The sequence below is a fragment of the Canis aureus genome, chromosome 24, assembly GCF_053574225.1.
Source record: "Canis aureus isolate CA01 chromosome 24, VMU_Caureus_v.1.0, whole genome shotgun sequence".
Taxonomy (NCBI): domain Eukaryota; kingdom Metazoa; phylum Chordata; class Mammalia; order Carnivora; family Canidae; genus Canis; species Canis aureus.
Genome location: NC_135634.1, coordinates 51,929,053 through 51,946,578, shown reverse-complemented (window position 1 = coordinate 51,946,578; position 17,526 = coordinate 51,929,053). Strand labels below are relative to the sequence as shown.

At 61.6% G+C, this 17,526-nt stretch overlaps 1 protein-coding gene across 1 annotated transcript in view; it reads right to left on the bottom strand.

Moving 5' to 3' along the window:
- Positions 1–17,526, bottom strand: part of CROCC2 (ciliary rootlet coiled-coil, rootletin family member 2) — a 58,517-nt gene that overhangs the window by 19,401 nt on the left and 21,590 nt on the right. Inside the window, exons 11-20 of the mRNA XM_077869545.1 lie at positions 17,254–17,420; positions 15,563–15,707; positions 15,004–15,150; positions 14,685–14,852; positions 8,275–8,468; positions 5,126–5,253; positions 4,580–4,749; positions 3,858–4,034; positions 2,879–2,992; positions 792–935 (exon numbers count right to left, since the gene is read on the bottom strand). Of these exons, the coding sequence (XP_077725671.1) occupies positions 792–935; positions 2,879–2,992; positions 3,858–4,034; positions 4,580–4,749; positions 5,126–5,253; positions 8,275–8,468; positions 14,685–14,852; positions 15,004–15,150; positions 15,563–15,707; positions 17,254–17,420 (1,554 nt within the window). The remainder of the gene's footprint in view (positions 1–791; positions 936–2,878; positions 2,993–3,857; positions 4,035–4,579; positions 4,750–5,125; positions 5,254–8,274; positions 8,469–14,684; positions 14,853–15,003; positions 15,151–15,562; positions 15,708–17,253; positions 17,421–17,526) is intronic.

The window sequence follows — 17,526 nt, the reverse complement described above, 5'->3', positions numbered from 1 at the left end:
TGAAAGGAGACCTTTCTCTTTGGGGGCCAAAGTAAACAGCCTGTCATGTTGAATCACGCTCTGTGCCCCCCTACCCCCGCCGGGGCTGCCCCGGGGGCCCCCCTCCCCGCTCTCCCCTGGGCTCCCGCAGCGCTCGCCTTGGCTCCAGGCCCGGGCGGCCTGGGGGCCGGGTCCTCACGCCCCACCTGGGCGCCGCCGCCCCTCCCCCCGCCTCCCCCCCCCCCCCCCCCCCCGGGCTCCCCAGGCCCTGTCACAGCCCCTCACAAACACCTCCCCGTCGCCTGCCTGCTGCGCGGCCTGGCCCTCCTGCCCCCACCCCCACGGGACACTGTCACGTGGCTCCTGGGGACCCCGTGTCCACCTCGGGGCCTTGGCCGAGTCCACGCTTGGCCGCCCCTGGAAACCCCACGGGACCCCCACACTTCGGCCCCTCCACCCCAGCACCCCGTCCCAGGGGCCCGCACCTCACGCTGCGCAGGCCCAGCCTGGCCAGCACCACTGCCCCGGGGCTCCTCCCGGTGGGGGGGGGGCTGGATGGTGGGGGGCAGCAGGATGGGTGGGCCTCCCTCCTCTCCCCCAGCACCCTCACTTCTCTCTGGGGACCCCCTCTTCCCCCGGCACCCCCTCTTCTCCCTGGCATTCCTCTTACCCAGCACCACTTACTTCTCTCTGGGCACCCTCTTTTCCCCCCTGCACCCTCTCTTCCCCCCTGCACCCCTCTTCCCCTGACACCCCCTCTTCCCCCAACACCCCCCTTCCCCTGGCACCCCCTTCCCCCAGCACCCCCTCACTTCTCTCCTGGTGTCGCTTCGCTCTGCGGCCACCTCCCGGAGACTGTCGCTCAGAGCCGCGGCCTCCCTCTGGTGCGTGGCGACCGCGTCCTCAAACTGGGCCTGCAGGGCTTTCAGCTCCGCGTCCGTGGCGCCCACGGCGGCCTGGAGGGAGCGGCAGGCGGTGGCCTCGGGGGGCTGCTGGGGTGCATGGGGGGGCAAGACAGGCGGACCCCGGCCCCAAGCCGCGGCGGTGGGGGGCGAGCAGGGAGCTAGGGCCACAGCCAGGCCCGTGCCCACGTCCCGGTGCACACGGGGGCCCCGTGGAGTCCCCGCCACCACACTCAGGCGGCCACACGGTCCCCCGGACTCGAGTCTGCTCTGCGGGGCCTTAGCCTTCGGGGGGACCCCGTCCAGCAGGCCCGGGGGTGCTGGTGGGAGGTGGGGTCCCCTGCACCCCGGGCCGGGCAGCCGTGCTGGCGGCTCTCCTTGTCTGCAAGGCAGCACCTGAGGCCCCCCCGCTCCCTCACCAGGACGCCCGCCCCCGGCTCTGGCCCTGTGCGGGGTCCCTCGGGCACCCACCAGCCCCACTGCCTGGATCCTACGGGCACCTCCCCGCCCTGTGCACGGCCGTCGCCGGCAGCCAGCTGGGTGGGGCCCCCGGGGAGCCCCTGTGGGGGCGGTGGGGCCCTCCACCTGCCAGGCCGCTTTCTGTGTCACCCACAGGCCTTCCTGGGTGGGCCTCTCCCTGCGCCCCCCAGGGCTTGTCACCTGCACCCTCACGCCAAGGTGGCCGAGGGAGCACCCGGCTGGCAGGCCACCCCGTCCGGCGGGGACTCCGAGCCAGCGCCAGGGCAAGCTGGGCGTCAGCTCCCCGGGTGGCGGGGGCTGCTGGGGGGCAGCTCGGTGAGGATGGGAGGAGGGAGGGCACCCCCACGGCCCCGCTGCCCCCGGCCTGGGGTGGGACAGAGCAGCGTGGGTGCCTGGACCCTGCGGGCAGCTCGGCTCAGAGTGACCACGTCAGGCAGCCCTGGGGGTGCGGAGGCCCCCTGGCAGCCGAGGCCTGACGGCAACCCCGTGTCCTGCCGCGCGGGGCCCCAGGGACGGGCCTCGGCCCCCTCCCGGGGCCGCCCTCCTCGAGGCCCAGCGTCCTGTGTCCTGTCCACACGCTCGATCGCTGGCTCACTGGGCCACTTCAGCACCGGTGGAGCAGTGAAGCCTGTGACCTCGGGGCTGGGGACGCACCAGGGAGCAGGTGGGGACAGGTCCCCTGGACCCAGCGCAGGGGTAATGGAGTAGGAAGGACGCAGGCGGCGCAGGAGGACGGGTGCTGGCCTGGCTTGGCCGCGGCCCCCTGGAACCTGGGGTGTGCAAAGTGCCAGCCCCCCGGGGTGCTGCTCCCCCGCAGACCACTCCCTGTGCCCTCCTCGCACCTCGCTCCGGCCACCGCACCTGGGGGGCTTGTTCCCCGTCGGCCACATGGGGGGCACCAGATGGAGCAGCGGGTGCAGCCACGGGGAGGAGGCCCAGTGCCCCCAGGGTCACTGCCCCCACCAGCGCCCTGGCAGCCGCTGCCCGTCCCCCTGGTCGTCCCAGGCAGCCTCACCCCACCCTCAAGGCTGGGGAAGCCTGTGTCCTGGCTCGGCCGGGACCCCCGGGACCGCCTGCCTCGGCACAGCACGGGCCTCCCGGCCTGGGTTTCTCCTCTGGCGGCCACGAGTGGCCCCCAGGCGCCTCCCGCACATTCGGGGGCGTCCTCCTCCTGGGGCCGCGCTGGTGTCTTGGGACCCCGGCCCGGGTGCTGCTCGGCTCTGCTGCAGGTCACCTGCGGCCCAGGGCCCTCCTGGCTCCGGCCTCGCTCTGGCTGGGCCTGCTGCTGGGGAGCAGGGCCTGGCTCTCGCACCCCCACCCGGCTTGGCTCACTGGGCCTCTCCTTCCCATTAAGACGGTGTCTCCTCCCAGCAGGAGCCCCGGCCGGTCCCTGGGGGAGTCCAGGCTCGGGGGGCAGGACAAGGGGCTGTGTCCCTGGGACTGGGCAGGAAGGGGGTGCTGGGCAGTGCAGGTGCCAGGCCGGGTGCTCCGTGCCTGGCCTGGGCACCAGGGCTCACCTCGGCTCGCTCGTGCCGGCTCTGGGCCTCCTGCCGCACCTGTTCCAGCTCCTGCAAGGCCCGGGAGAGCTCCTCCTCCAGCAGCCTCCTCTCTGCTTCTTTCAGCGACAGGGCCTGGCAGCAGGGGGTGGGGGTGCTTGTGAGGACCGGGGGCCTCTTGAAGGAGAGGCTGCCGCAGAGCCGGGTGCTAAAGCCCCCACCAGGACGTGCTGTGTCCCTGATCCCACATCAGCCAGAGGCAGCCCTTGTCCCGAGTGGGGTCCGTGGGCCTTCTCACTGCCATGGCCCAAATTCCGTGCCTCCACTCAGCCAGGTCTCCACACACCGGCTGGCTGGTCAGGGGGATGGGTGGTCAGACACAGGGACGGATGGTGGATATGGAGGGACAGCTGAGGGTGTGGGAAGGATGTTGAAGTGAGAGGATAAACAGATGGTCAAGGGACTGGCTGCAGACACGGACGGTCCTATGACTGGATGATGGTCGGGTGTGTGGATGGTTGGACGATGTTTAAGCAAATTGATGGATAGGTGTATGGTCAGGTATGTGAATGGAAAATGAGGTATGTGGCTAGATGGCCACGTATGTGGGAGGACGGCTGGGTGTGGAGATAGAAGGATGGATATTCAGGCGAAGGGATGGATGGTGGACAAATGAGTGGAGGGACAGTCAAGTACATGGATGGATTGGTGGGTGGAGAGATGGATGGATGGATGGATCGATGGATGGATGGGTTGATGGATGGATGGATGATGGATGGATGGATGGATGGATGGATGGGTTGATGGATGGGTGGATGAGTGGGTTGCTGGATGGATGAGTCGGCGGGTGGATCTCTGTCCACCAGAACTGCTGAGGAAGACCAGAGCTGCAATAGCAGTGACCCAGAAAGTTTGCCCTCATAGGCCTCTTGCTGGGTGGGAGAAGGATTGACGTGAGGAGTGGATGTGTGGGTTCCCTCTGCCTCACAGCCCCCATCACCTGCTGCATCTCGTGTTCCAGCTGGAGGAGACTCTCATCCCTCTCATGCTTCAGGGTCTGAATTTCCTCCTTCAGAGCCTCCCTCTTGGCTGCATTCTTTGCTACCAGCTTCTTCTCCTCTTCCAACCGGCGAGCTGCCACTTCCTTCTCCTCTGTCAGAGACAGACTCAGCGTCTCCTGGGCCGATGCAAAGGGACAGGCAGTGAAGGCTGCGTGGTCAGGACATACGAGGCCAGCGGGTCCCAAGTGAGACCTGGTTCACGGGACAGCAGGGCAGGACGGGTCCCCGGGGTTGTCCACTCCAGTCAGCTACGTACCAAAGCAAGAGCTGGGTGCCCCCCCGCACGTAGTGGTTCCCAAACCTCCCCCGAGCTCCACACTCACAACATGTGTGATGTGTCAAACAAGAGTGGGGGGGCCTGTGGCCAGCGGGATAGCTCCGGCGGGGGTGCTCCCGGCCCGCACACTGCAGCAGGTCAGCCAACCCCAGGCCTGGCCTCTGCTGCGGGGGCCTGAGTGGACCCAGGCGGCACCCATGCCCCAGGCCCTGGGCTGCTCACGCGACCCCTGGGGAGGCCTCCCCTGGCCCCGGCCCTGGCACGGCGGGGGCGCCTCTCTCTCCTGGTCTCTCCCAGGCCCCCCACCACAAGGTCTGCTGTTTCACGGGACACGGTGGGCTCCTGGGAGGTGCCCAGGCAGCCGGGGGCCCAACGGAAGCAGACCTTGTTCCTCTGGAGCCGCGCCAGGTCCTCGTGGTGGGCCAGCGCCTGGCTCTCCAGCGCCAGCTGCGCCTCCCGCTCCTGCTGGGCCACTAGCCGCTGAAGCCGCCCCACGTCCCACTGGAGCTTCGTCTCCTGGACCTCCCAGGCACTTTTCAGCTGCTGCATTTCCACTGCAGAGTGACAGGCGCATCAGGGACTGGCCGCACAGCGCCGCGGTGGGAACCCCTCGTGGCCCTCATGAGCTCCCTGCGGAGGGCCGGCGCGCTGGAGGGACACCTGCTCGAGGACGCTGCCAGAGCCGGCGGCGACAAGAGCCCTGGGCCCGTTGCAATGTCCCGAGTTGTCACCTTTTACTGCCCGTGGTCAGGCCCACCCACGGCCGGCTGGGCTGGACAGGGAGCACGGGGGCCGGGCAGGGGGCCACCACGCTCAGCCTGCGGCCACTGCCCAGCTTTGCACCCGGGCCCAGCACCGGGAGCCTCCCTCCTTCGGGGGCTGAGCTCCACGGGGCGGGGGGGGGGGGGACGTGCAGCCCCCCGAGGGCACCTTGCAGCGTCTGCCGAGCCAGCCGCAGGCTCTGGGTCTCGCCCTCCAGCTGCTCGCGCTCCGCCTGGAGCTGCCCCGACAGCCGCTGGGTGTCAAGCAGGGTGCTCTCCAGAGAGTCCCTCTCGGCCCTGCAGGGAGTCAGCAGACAGCGGCCGTCAGCCGGGCAGGCCTTCGGGGGGGACGGTGCGGGGCCCGTCGCTAGACGTGGGGCGCGGCCCGGCTCGCAAACCGGGAGATAAACGGAACATCTCATTCATTTTTTGATCTCAAAACCAAATCAGGCTCAGCACAAAATGACCTTTCGGGTGGATTAAGTTAAACGAAACAAACAACAGATAAACAACTCAGAACTATAAGAACAGTCGAGGGGCGCCTGGGCGGCTCCGTCGGTTAAGTGTCTGACTCTTGACTTTAGCTCAGGTCATGATCTCAGGGTCGTGAGACGGAGCCCCGGGTCGGGCCCATGCTGGGCGTGGAGCCTGCTTGAGACTCTCTCTCTCCCTCTGCCCCTCTCCCTCCCCCGCGCTCATGCACGCGAGCTCTCTCTCTTTCTCAAAAAAAAAAAATAGTCGGAAGAAAACACAAAGGGTATTATATGATCTTCTTAAGCAAGACACAAAAGCCAAAAGCCAAAAATAGAGGCCAGCAATGTAAACACACTTAAAGACGAGGTGATGGTTGTGCAGGAAAGCTTGCATAAACCAACTGAAAAGACAAGGGACAGACTGGAAGAAAAAAATCTGCACTAGACGGACAAAGAGTTAATATCCACCATATGCAAAGAGCTCCTACCAATCAATGACAGAAAGTCAGCTGATCCTACAGAAAAACGAGAAAAATGACGGTTATTCACAAAGAGAACGCAAAGGGACAATGAACATCCAGAGCTTGCCCAACCTGACTAGTGCCCTAGGACAGTCGATCACCACCACGAGCTCGAGGGACCCGGCATCAGAGCGACAGAACTTTACGTAATGGTCACATTCAACGTCGGCAAGGATGTGAGGACGATTTTCCTTGTGGAGCGGAGGCTGGGAAATTTCAAAATTTAAAGAGTGCTTATCTTAGAACGAGCCATTCCACTCCCAGACGCCGGTTCCTTAGAAATACACGTGCCCCGTGAGGCGTGTGCGAGGACGCCCACTGCAGCTCTTGGCAGCGCGTGCGCCGGGCTCGGCCTCGGGGCTGCTGAAGCGCAGAATGCTGGCAAGGGCGGCCCAGCCAGTGGGTTGTCACTGAGGACGAGGAAGCTCTCTTCTCTCTCCTCTTGCCTCCGAGAAGCAAGGTGCCGGAGCCGCCTGCGCGCGGCGTGATCCCGGGCGTGCAAACGCCCCTGCCTGCCTGTGCACGCGCACAGACGTGTGTGCACGGGGAGTCCTGGGTCGGCGCAGCTCCCGCAGCTCCCGGCGGCCACTCCTCTCTGGAGGGGACGGAGGGGCTTGAAGCAGTCGTGCGAGGCCAGGCAAGCGGCTGCCAGTCACCAGGCGGCCGAGGGGCCTGTTCCAAGTGTTCGTGGGCCGGGCCCTGTGCTGGGTGATGCGGGAGGAAGGGGACAACGCGGGGCATACCCCACAAACACTTGCGTGCGCTCGGGGGGCACACACAGGGCCCCACCCACGTGGACGGGCCAGGGAGGGCCTGGGCCATGGGGACCCCACAGCCCCCTGCCCCCCGCTGCCACCTTGTCGGGGGGTACGGCACACGGACACCCTCTAGGGCTCCCTGATGCCCGCAGAGCCCGGAAACCTCAACGCCTGGCATCTCCTCCCCGTCCTCGCCAGCACCCCACGTCCCCCCCACCCCCCATCTGCGTGACCCCCTCCCTGCTGCGGGGAACGGTCCCTCGAGTGCCTTGAACCCACCTCCTCCCAGATCCCGGCCCGGTGCCCCCGGAGAAGCAGGGAGCTGCAGCAGGACTTCCTGCACCTGGCGCTTGTCAGCACGCCCCGGGAGCTCGTTAGAGCTGGAGAGACACACACGTGTGTGCGAGGGGCCGTGTGCGCCAGGCGTGCGTGCGTTCAGGGCAGGCCCCGAGCAGTCTTGTGGCCAGAAGCTCAGGCTGGTGATCGTGAAGGGCTGTTTCAGGAGCACGTGGCTCTGTGTGGGCCACAGGCCTGCTGTGCGCAGAGGCCCCGGGCCCAGCCGTCAGGGCTGCGGCTGGAGGGAGGATCCTGGGCTGCGGAGGCCCCGGCCGGGAGGGGGCGGCAGGCAGGGACCCCCTGCTCCAATCTCTCCGCCAGCTTTCATTTGCAAAAGAGGTTTGTCTGCGAGGATGTTTAAGGACCTGGGACTCGAAGGGTTCTCGTGACCCCAGATTCCGGAATTCCAGGAGGAAATCTTTTCTACAAAAATACTTGGGTGTTCCCAAGGGAGCCCGCAAGTTTGGTGGCAGGAAGGTACGGAGGCCACGGGACGAGCTCAGCTCACCGGGCAACGGCCACAGGCGCCCCCTGTTCTCGCCCACAAGTGCCTATTTCGTGTCCTCCAGAAGTGGCGCCTGACGGTCTTTGAAGCTCATCCTGCCCCTGCCCTCGACCTCCCGGTTCCCCGGGGCTGGCACCGCCCCTGGCTTCGGGGATGGACCTGACCCAGCCTGCCAACCTGAGCCCAGCAACTCCCAGGATTGGTTCAGGGACATCAAGTGGCTCAGTTTGGGGGCTTTGTGGGGAGAAGGGCTGTCTGCTGAAGGAGGGAGCCTGGAGTGGGCACCACCCCTCTCGCCGTGAGCCTGCCTGGGAACAGAACCCCCTGAGTTAAGCAGCACTGAGCAGGGACAGGCAGGATTCTCACAGCACTGTGGGAGCCCCTGGATCCAGCCTGGCCTGAAGCCATGTGTACCCTGAACTTCTTAGATCCATGAGCAAGACATTCCAGGTCTTCCTTCTGCTGGTCCGAACTGGGTTTCTGATTCCCTGCTGTCTGGCCAGCGTGGCCACCTTGCTCAGGAGGCCCATCCCCGGGCTCTCACCAGATTCACTCCTAGATGCTCCTCCTACCCGGGCTCTGTGTTTGCCCCTCACTCCCAGCCTCTCTCCCATGTGGACAGAATTGTTCAGCTATTGCTGAGTGAGTGCCCGCCCCCTGCCGCACTCCAGGCTCTTCAGGGCGGAGGCCACGTGGACACGACCTGCTGGTGGGGCCCTGGGTACCTGAGGTCAGCTGCCTCCGCAGCTGTGAGCTGGACCTGCCTCTCCAGGGCCGCCTGTTTGGCCAGCAGCTGGGTCCGCTCCTCAGACAAAGCCTCCTTCTCCTGCAGGGCCCTCTGCAGAGTGTCCATCTGGGCCTCCTGGTCCCGCAGGCTCTGGGCCAGCTGCTCCTCCAGCGCCTGTTTCTTGCCTGTGACCTACGGGAGGGGGATGGGACAGTCTGGCAGAGAGTGGGAAGGTGAGGGGCGTTCAAGAGAAAAGAAGCAACTTTGTGCAGAGGGCGTGGGGGACGAGACGGGGAGGAGAGTGGGCGGGAGACCGCTGGGGCCTCAGAGGTGCACGTGGGTGTTTTCACAGCAGAGGGGCCCCAGCTCCCGTAGCCGCGATGGAGAAGCTGAAGATTCCCAGGGAAGAGCCCGCTGCTGTCCCAGATGGTGACCTGGGCTGGGCCACGGGCATCCAGGGGACAGGAAACATCACCCAGCGATGGCAGGAGGGGGCAGAGGACCAGGCGCCGCAAACACTTCCATCAAGAGCACCACACGAGTGTGGCCAGAACCTAGCACAGGGATCTGTACGAGGCCTCAGGGAGCTGCCAAGGCGGGGGGACTAGGGAGCCGAGACCTTAGAGGCACCACCTGGCATCTCTTCTCTCCTCAGAATTTGCTGATTTAGACATTTTGGCTGAGAAATTGAGAAGCCCAGGAGAGTTTCTGACAGTGCTATGGCCTCAGGGGAGCAAAAACTCAAGTTCAGAGCCATCATGGCAGAGGGGCCCTAAAGAGCATCCTGGCTTTAGTGGCAATCCCCGCAGGGCTTCACCCAGTAGTGGCGCCGACCTGGGAATAGATCATCCCTCAGGAAAGCTGAAGCTCGGGCTTCAATCACTCCAACCAGGGACTACGGGGTCGTTTCCCTTCACTGCCTGCCAGAACCAAAGGTGAATCTTCTCTGGAAGAAGAATAGCGTCATCAAGATCCTCACGTCGTTTCTACAACTTTTTACCTATATTTGGCATTTAGTCAACATCACCAGGTGTATCAGGAGATAGGATCATATGGCAAAAACAAAACAAAACAAAACCCCACAGGTAAGAACATAAAACAAAAACCGATGCCTCTCTGCCCTCTTGAATACTCAGATATCGGAGTTCACAGAGTTTAAAGTAGCTGTGATAAAAAAATAAATAAAGTAGCTGTGATTCAGTGTTCAAGAAGGTGGATGGCAAGATACAGAATTTCACAAGAGAACTAGAAACTAGATATAAACAGTATAATTTTAAAATACAATAACCAAAAAAGGTTCAATGCCAGCTTAGACAGAAGAGAGAGGACTACCAGTCTGGAAGTTCGGCAAAAGAACGTATCCAGACTGAATCATGAAGAGAAAAAACGGATGAAAAACACTGAAGAGAGTGTAACACACGGGACAAGGCAAACAGGTCCAACACGTGTACAATGGAAGTTGCAGGAGGAGAGGAGAGGGAATACTTGAACGGATACTGCACAAGAATGCCCCCAGTCCAGTAAAATCCATCGAGCCACAGATTTAAAAGGAGCCATAATCATGCAGGGGGATAAACATGAAGAAAGCATCACGGACACAGAGCACAGTAATGTTTCTGAATACCGGAGATAGAGAAATACAAATTTTAAAATCAGAAAAACACACGTTAGCTTAAAATGAGCAACGATAGGAATGACATTTGATTTCCAAACAGCAACAAGGAAAGTCAGAAGATGGTGGGATGGATTCATCAAAATGCTGAAGGCAAATGCTGTCCATCCTAGTCTCCTATAACGTATAAAAGTATCTTCAAACATAGAGACCAGTACTTTCTGCTTCTGATAATGGTGAAAGTTTGTTGGAGACCAACCCTCCCACCTGGAGCAGCTAGAAAATCTATGCAGCACACCTGCAACATCACAATCGTATGAGGGCCTAGGAGGTGCCACGTGGCCAAGACCCAAGGAGACGTGGACCTAGTTGAGCCCGACACCTGGCCATGGGCTTTCCTTGCAGTATCTACCAGCCCCGAAGTAGCACAAGGCCCAGAGCCTTTGCAGCCAAGGATAAGGCCTGGGAACTTGACTTGTGAGACTAGGGAGGCTTAACCTGGAGTTCAAAGCCACCAAAGCAGCTGGTGTTTGAGAGGTGAGACATCAGAGAGGAGGGGAGACTCAGATTCTGTATTGTTTTTAAGTACTGCTTTAGAAAAAAATAATTCCCAAGCAGTAGAGGGCTGAGGGACTCTGAATCTGAATGAGAAGTGGCAGCTGAGAGAATTGAGAAAACAAAACCTGGTGGTGGAGCTTGCCGGAAGGTAGAGGCCCTGGTCTACACCCGACTCATCCAGTGAGGGGCCCGGGAGAGCGGTGTTGCACCCCGGGGCACACCAGAAATAGGCCGCTCTTCATGAGGGATTGAAACCCACTTACAAACCAGTGTGAGCCCAGACTGGATACAGGCGCTCTGCCCCTGCTCTGATTTCCCCAAATCTAAAGCCAATTCCCTCTGGAAAAAGTTGATCTCATTCAGAGGCTCAAATGATCTCTACAAAAACATAAAGTCTTATTCAACAAAATTATTACCCATATCAAGAGGCAAGCCCAATGACTGAAAACCAAGATATAAAAGACAATAGAAAGGGACCTGTTAGAGGCTGCAGATGTTGGGAGTTATCGGACAAAGACTTGAAAAAGATTACGATTAACATACGGTGAAGATAAAGAATTTCACCAGATAACTGAAGTGTGTGTGTGTGTGTGTGTGTGTGCATAGTTAAAGTGACCATTTAAAACAAAAATATTAATAACATATTGTAGGGTTTATTTATTTATTAAAGATTTTATTCATTTATTCCTGAGAGACACACAGAGAGAGGCAGAGACCCAGGCAGAGGGAGAAGCAGGCTCCATGCAGGGAGCCCGACGTGGGACTCGATCCCGGGACTCCGGGATCACGCCCTGGACTGAAGGCGGTGCTAAACCACTGAGCCACCCAGGCTGCCCCTATTGTAGGGTTTATAACAGCACATGTAGAAGTAAAATATATAGCAACAAGAGCACAAAGGATGGGAGAGATAAATGTAACATATTATTGTGAAGGTCTTAAATTGTTTTTGAAGTAACATGATATTATTCGAATATAAACTATGCATATAATAATTTCAGAATAATTACTAAAACAATAAGCAAAATAAGTACAGCTTAGAAATGCCATTAGAAAACATAAAATAGCAAAAAAGAAAAAAGAAAAAAAAAGGAAACATAAAATGGAATACTACATAAATATGAAAATAACCCAAAATAAGTCCAGAAATGAGGAAGGTAAAAATGTGTTTTTAATGAGACAAATAGAAAACAATTACCAAGATAGTAGAATAAAACCAAGCATATCAATGGTTACACTAAATGTAAATGGCACAAACTGTCCAGAGTGAATATAAAAGCAAGACCCAGGGCACCTGGGTAGCTCAGCGGTTGAGCATCTCCCTTTGGCCCAAGGCGTGACCCTGGGGGTCCTGGGATCGAGTCCCGCATCGGGCTCCTGCAGGGAGCCTGCTTCTCTCTCTGCCTGTGCCTCTGCCTCTCTCTCTCTGGGTCTTTCATGAGTAAATAAATAAATTCTTAAAAAAAAGCAAGACCCAAGCATATGCTTTTTATGAGAAACACACTTTAAATATACAGACAGAGATGAATCAGAAGTAAATTTCTTGAGGGGTATACAAAGAAAACAGCATGAGAAAGTTGGTGTGGCTCTATCAACTCCACAAAAAGTAGAAATCAAGGAAAAGAGTGTCAGCGGAGATAAGAGGGGACATTTCATAGTGATGGAGAAAGTCAGCGCATCATGAAGACATAAAATACTAAACGTGTATGCGCCTAATAACGGGAATTCAAACTATGAGGCAAAAATAAACAGGACTACAATTTGAAATGGATAATTCTGCAATCACAGATAGAGAGTTTAATGCCCTTCCAGCATGAATTGTTAGAGCAAGTAGACAAAACCAGCCAAGTAAAACAAATAAGATGAACTAACAAACAAAAAACAGTGAGGACATGGAATATTCGAACAATATTTGACGTGATTGATATTTATCGACCCTGCATCCACCAGTATCACTGTGCTCGCTCTTCTCACACGAGCATGGGATGCTCAGCAAGACTGGCTGGGCCGAAAACATGCCTCAGTACCTTTAGAGCCATTCAAGTAGCATGGAGCATGTTTTTTTTTCTTTTTTCTTCTTTTATTCTTATTTTAAAGATTTTATTTATTTATTTCAGAGAGAAAGTGATAGCCAGAGAGAGAGAGAGAGAGAGTACAAGCAGGGAGGAGAGGAGGAAGTAGGCTACCTGCTGAGCAGGAGCTCCATGTGGGGCTCAATCCCAGGACCCCAAGATCGTGATCTGAGCTGAAGGCAGATGCTTAACCGACTGAGCCCCCCGGATGCCCCTACAGTATGTTTTCTGACCTCAATGGAATTATATAAGAAACGGGTGACAAGTAGGTACTTGGAAAATCCGTGTGTGGGATCCCTGGGTGGCTCAGCGGTTTAGCGCCTGCCTCTGGCCCAGGGTGTGATAATCAAGTATGAGCAAGACAGCTACACGGAGAACAAACCACAGCTGAGAGAAGTGAGTAAAGAAGAGAAACGCCACATCCTCACGGGCGGACACCTCAAGGCGCCCAGGCCTCTGGATTCCACCTACAACGTCAACACGATCCCAACTGAGTAGGTTCTGACAGCTTTTCGGGGAGGACAGAAACTCACGAGCTGATCCCGCAGGGTACACGGAAATGTGCGACATTTCCAACTGTCAAAACCATTCTGAAAAAGAAGAATAAGGTCGGAGAACTCGTGCTCCTTAATTTCAAGGCTGAGCAAGAAAGCCCGGTAACCAAGACAGTGTGGTTTGGGGGAAAGAATGAGCAGATGGATTTGCACAGACCGACAATCTGACCCGTGCTCATCTCTGCGCGTGTATGTTCAATTCGCTTTCAACGAGTCGCTGAGTTGACTCAAGGGAGAAAGGACAGTCTTTAAAAATCGGTGCGGGGAGGGATGCCCGCGTGGCTCAGCGGGTGAGCATATGCCTGCGGCCCAGACCGTGACCCTGGAGACCCGGGATCGAGTCCCACATCGGGCTCCCCGCAGGGAGCCTGCTTCCCCCTCTGCCTGCGTCTCTGCCTCTCTCTGTGTCTCTCATGAATAAATGAATAAATACTCTTTAAAAAAGCAGAGAACGTAGAGGCAAGTCACCAACGTGAATAAACCATTCCAAGTACATCCGCCTGACGAAGCACTTGTGGTCAAGGTGTGTGCAGAATTCCTACACGCCCACGACCAAACCACAAAATAAAAAAAAAAAAAAAACAATAAAAATGGGCAAAAGATTTGAACACTTGACAAGAAAAGAAGGTCCACAAATTTCCGGTGCGCTCAAGATCGTTTGTGATCCAGGAAAGGCGGAGGAAAACCACAGCGGGATGTGACCGCACACACAGAGCAGCTAAAAAGCAAAAGTGGATGATGTCGAGTGTTGACAAGGCCGAGGAGCAGCTGCAAGGCCTCGTCCGGGCGGCTGCCGGTGGGATAAATAGCGCAATCTCTCCGGAAAATCGCTGGGCGGTTTCTTACTAAGCTCCACGGCCACCTCCCAAACGGCCGCCTCCCTGTACATTCGTGCGCCTTGGTCACTGATGTCTGTGGCCGTCTGGCGCATCACAACCCAAAGTGGACGGAACCCAAATGTGCAGCAGCAGGGACATGGGGGAGCCAGTGTGGTTTATCCGGACGCGGACCGTTACTAGGCCGTCAAGCCCCAGCTCTTGCCGCCTGCCCACCCCGACTCCCACCCACGACGCCGAGACTCCAACTCCACGGCTCCGTCCACCAGGAGCTCTGCCCCGGGGGAGCCAGCGTGTGGCCCAGGGGACCGGCCCTGTCTCCTCCGCGCTGGCCGCGCCGTGCACGCGATGGTCACTGCTCACGGAAACGCGCGCTGGCTCCCGAGTGCGAATCACCTTGCGGTGAAAGGAGGAGGAAGACGACGGCCGGGACGGATGGGCCAGCGCGGGAGAGAGTGGAGGGCGCCACGCGGAGTCCCAAGGCGCACAGGGCCCGTGGGCCGCGAATGGAGGCAGGCAGAGCGCTGCAGTGCCCGCCCCGCAGAGTCACCCCCTGGAAGGCCCCCCCCAGATGGAGCAGGTAGGGAGGAGGGAGCCCCGCGGCGGAGGAGGCAGTGAAGCCCCCGACCCCGAGTGTGTGCCAGTCACGGGACAGCCCCAGGGACCCTGCCTATCCCCCCAGTCCTACCCTCCCTTCGCCGGCGGGACCTCCAATGGTGACCCGCACCCACAGAGGCGGGGCAGCCCCGCGGGGGCAGCGGGAGCCCTCCACGCCTCACCTGGCCCACCTGCTGCTCCAGCTGGGCCCTCTGCTGCTGGAGGCGGGCCGCCTGCCCCTGCACCTGCTCCAGCTGCTGCTCCGCCTGCGCCAGCCGCTCCCGCGCGCCCGCCTGCTCCTGCTCCAGCGCCTTCTGCTGCTCCCGCAGCTGGTCCCGCTCCTGCTCCAGCTGCCGGGGGGGGGGGGGTCTGCACCTAGGCTCCCCCCCACCCCGCTCCGTCCCGCGGGCTGACCCCCTGCCCGGCCTCCTCCTGCCACACCTGCTCTCCGTGCAGGATTGGAGGAGATGGAGAGGTGGGAGGTGAGGGGCCCAGCCTCACCTGCAGGACCAGGTGGCTCAGGTGGCTTCTGTCCTCAGCCAGCCCCTCTGTCAGCGCAGCCATCCTGGCCAGGGAGTCCCTCTGCTCCACTCCCTCTGACTTCAGCCGGGTCACAAGCAGTTCCAGGTCAGTGTTGCTGGACTCGGCCTAGGGCGGGGAGGCAGGGCGGCCGTCACCCCCATGGGCGACGCCAGGGGGACGCCGGGGGATACTCGGATTCCTGCAGGCCAGAGCTGTGGGTGTCAGGGAGGGAGTGAGCCCCACGTCGTGGAGGTGTGCAAGCTGACGCTCTGGGCGGGGCAGGGTGGAGAGGCCTCTGAGGGGGACGGCGGCCCCCTGGGCACTCAGGCTGCGGCCCGGAGGGGTGACAGGGTACCAAGGGAGCCGGCGCGGAGAAGCAGGGGTGGCTGGCGGCCGGGACGGTGGGGGACGGGCCAGGGCCCGCAGCTGGGGCCCCAGGAGGCCGTTGGTGGTGCTGGGAAATCTGGATGGACCGAGGGCCCCGGGGGCGAGGAGACAGGCAAGCGGGGACGGGGGTGCAGCGGGCGTGGAGCAGTACCCGGGCCAGGGCCCTGCGCAGACCCTCCCTCTCGCTCTCCACAACGTCCCTCTGCAGCTGGGCCAAGTGCAGCGCCTCCTGGGCGGACACCAGCTCCCTCCTGAGCCCCGAGATCTTCTCCTCCAGCTGCTCCAGGCGCCCCCGACTGAGGTGCAGAAACCAGAGGGGAGGGGGTTGCGGTCAGCTCGGGGCAAGCCGGGGGCCGCGGGGCGGGGGGCCGGGGAGCCCGGGGAGCCCAGGGGAGTGTGGGTGGCCCTGCACGGAGGTTCCCGTGTCCACCTCTGCCCCTGTGGGGGGCAGGCCGTAGGTGGGGTGACGGGGACCCTGTGCTGCCCTCAGGAGCCCGGCGACCAGCCCCGCACCTGGCCTGCAGCCCTCCCCTCTGCTGCGCCCACAGCAGGCCGCCCCCCTGCAGCTCTGCATTCTCCGCCTGGACGGGGCCGCCTTCCTCCTCATCTCCTCCACCGCCGGCTCCAGGGCCCTTTTCTCTCTCTGGGAGCAGGGGAGGCGGAGGTTGGGGAGCCCCGGGACCGGGTCACGCCCCGGATGGGCTTGCACCTCGGCCTGGGCGGGAGCACGGAAGGGCAGGGAGGGCACGGGCCAGGCGGCCGTGGGGGTGCACCCGGGGAGGCACCCAGCCTCCGGGCCCAGGCGCGCCCCTCTCGAGGCTTCCGCGAGCCCCCAGGGCACTCAGGGTCGGGCTCCCCGCTGCTCCCTCTGCTCGACCCTCTGCCCGCTGCCGGCCAAGCGCGCGTCCCCGCAGGACAGCCTGATGGGCGGACCCTCCTCCCCGGCACTGTCCCCACCTCCGCGTCTGCCTGTCCCACCGGCCTGGTCCCGACGGGGGGGCGCGGGCCCTCGAGAGCCGCCGGCCGCCCCAGCTGGGAATCCGAGCCTCAGGCCCCTGAAGCACCGAGTCCTGGAGCCTCCATCTCCCAAACGCTCCTGGGTCCCCCGCCCCCCCCCCCGTGAGGGTCCCACCCAGGCCTGCCCACCTGTCCCCGGAGCCACGGCTTGCCCCCAGCAGCCACACCGGCCCCCCAACCAGGGCTGCCCCTGCTAGGAGCCCTGGCCGCAACCCACGCCAGCCTGAGCCCTGCTCCCGTCCCTCCCTGGGTGCCCCTCGGGGCGGGCGTGGGGTTCATGTCTCCCCAGACATCCTGTCTCTGCACCGAGGGCGCCGTCAGGTCACCCCGAGAAGGCACCTCCCCAAGGGAGCCACAGTCCCCACCCCCGGGGTGATGAGGGGAAGCGGCCTCCTGGCCGTCTCCTGGCCCCTCGCTCAGCACCGAGCAGGGGAGCTTCTGGTCCCACCGCCACCGGCCCTGGGGCAGCAGCATGTGCAGGAAGCATCCAGAAAGCCTCCTGGCCGCTTGCCACGGGATCCGTAGCCCCGGGAGGGCTCTCAGGCCGCCCCGTGGATGTGGCCAGAAGGGTGTTTGGGGGACTTCGGGGCCGTTCCTGAAGGATGGTGGGAGCCCTGGGAGGAGTCCCGGGAGTCGGGGGCCGGGGGCAGGGCACATGCTCAGCCAGGGCTTTGGGGGGCTGCGTCCTGGGTGGCGGCAGCCAGGTGGGCCCGGGGGGGCAGGGCCTCGGAGCAGGCGGGTCAACGTGGGGCTGGGGGCAGGGGGCCGGGGCACGTGGCCTCGCCAGAAGCCGCTCTGTCCTCTGCCCTGCGCGCCCCCGGTCACCTCCGCAGGAGCTCGCCGCACGCGGGGCGCTGCTGTGCCTCCCGGGCCTGCGCCTGCAGCTCGTGCAGGAGCCTCCGCGCCGCCTGCAGCTCCTGCCGGTCCCCGGACTGCTGCTCCCGGAGCCGGGCGGCCCGCGCCTCCGCCGACTCCAGCTGCAGGCGCAGCTCCTGGGGGGGGAGCGGCGGGGGGGGCGGCGGCGTGAGCCCCTCCGGCCTGGGCGGGCCTTGGACGGGACCCCACTCCTCCCGCAGCCCCGGGACCCGCCAGCTTTGC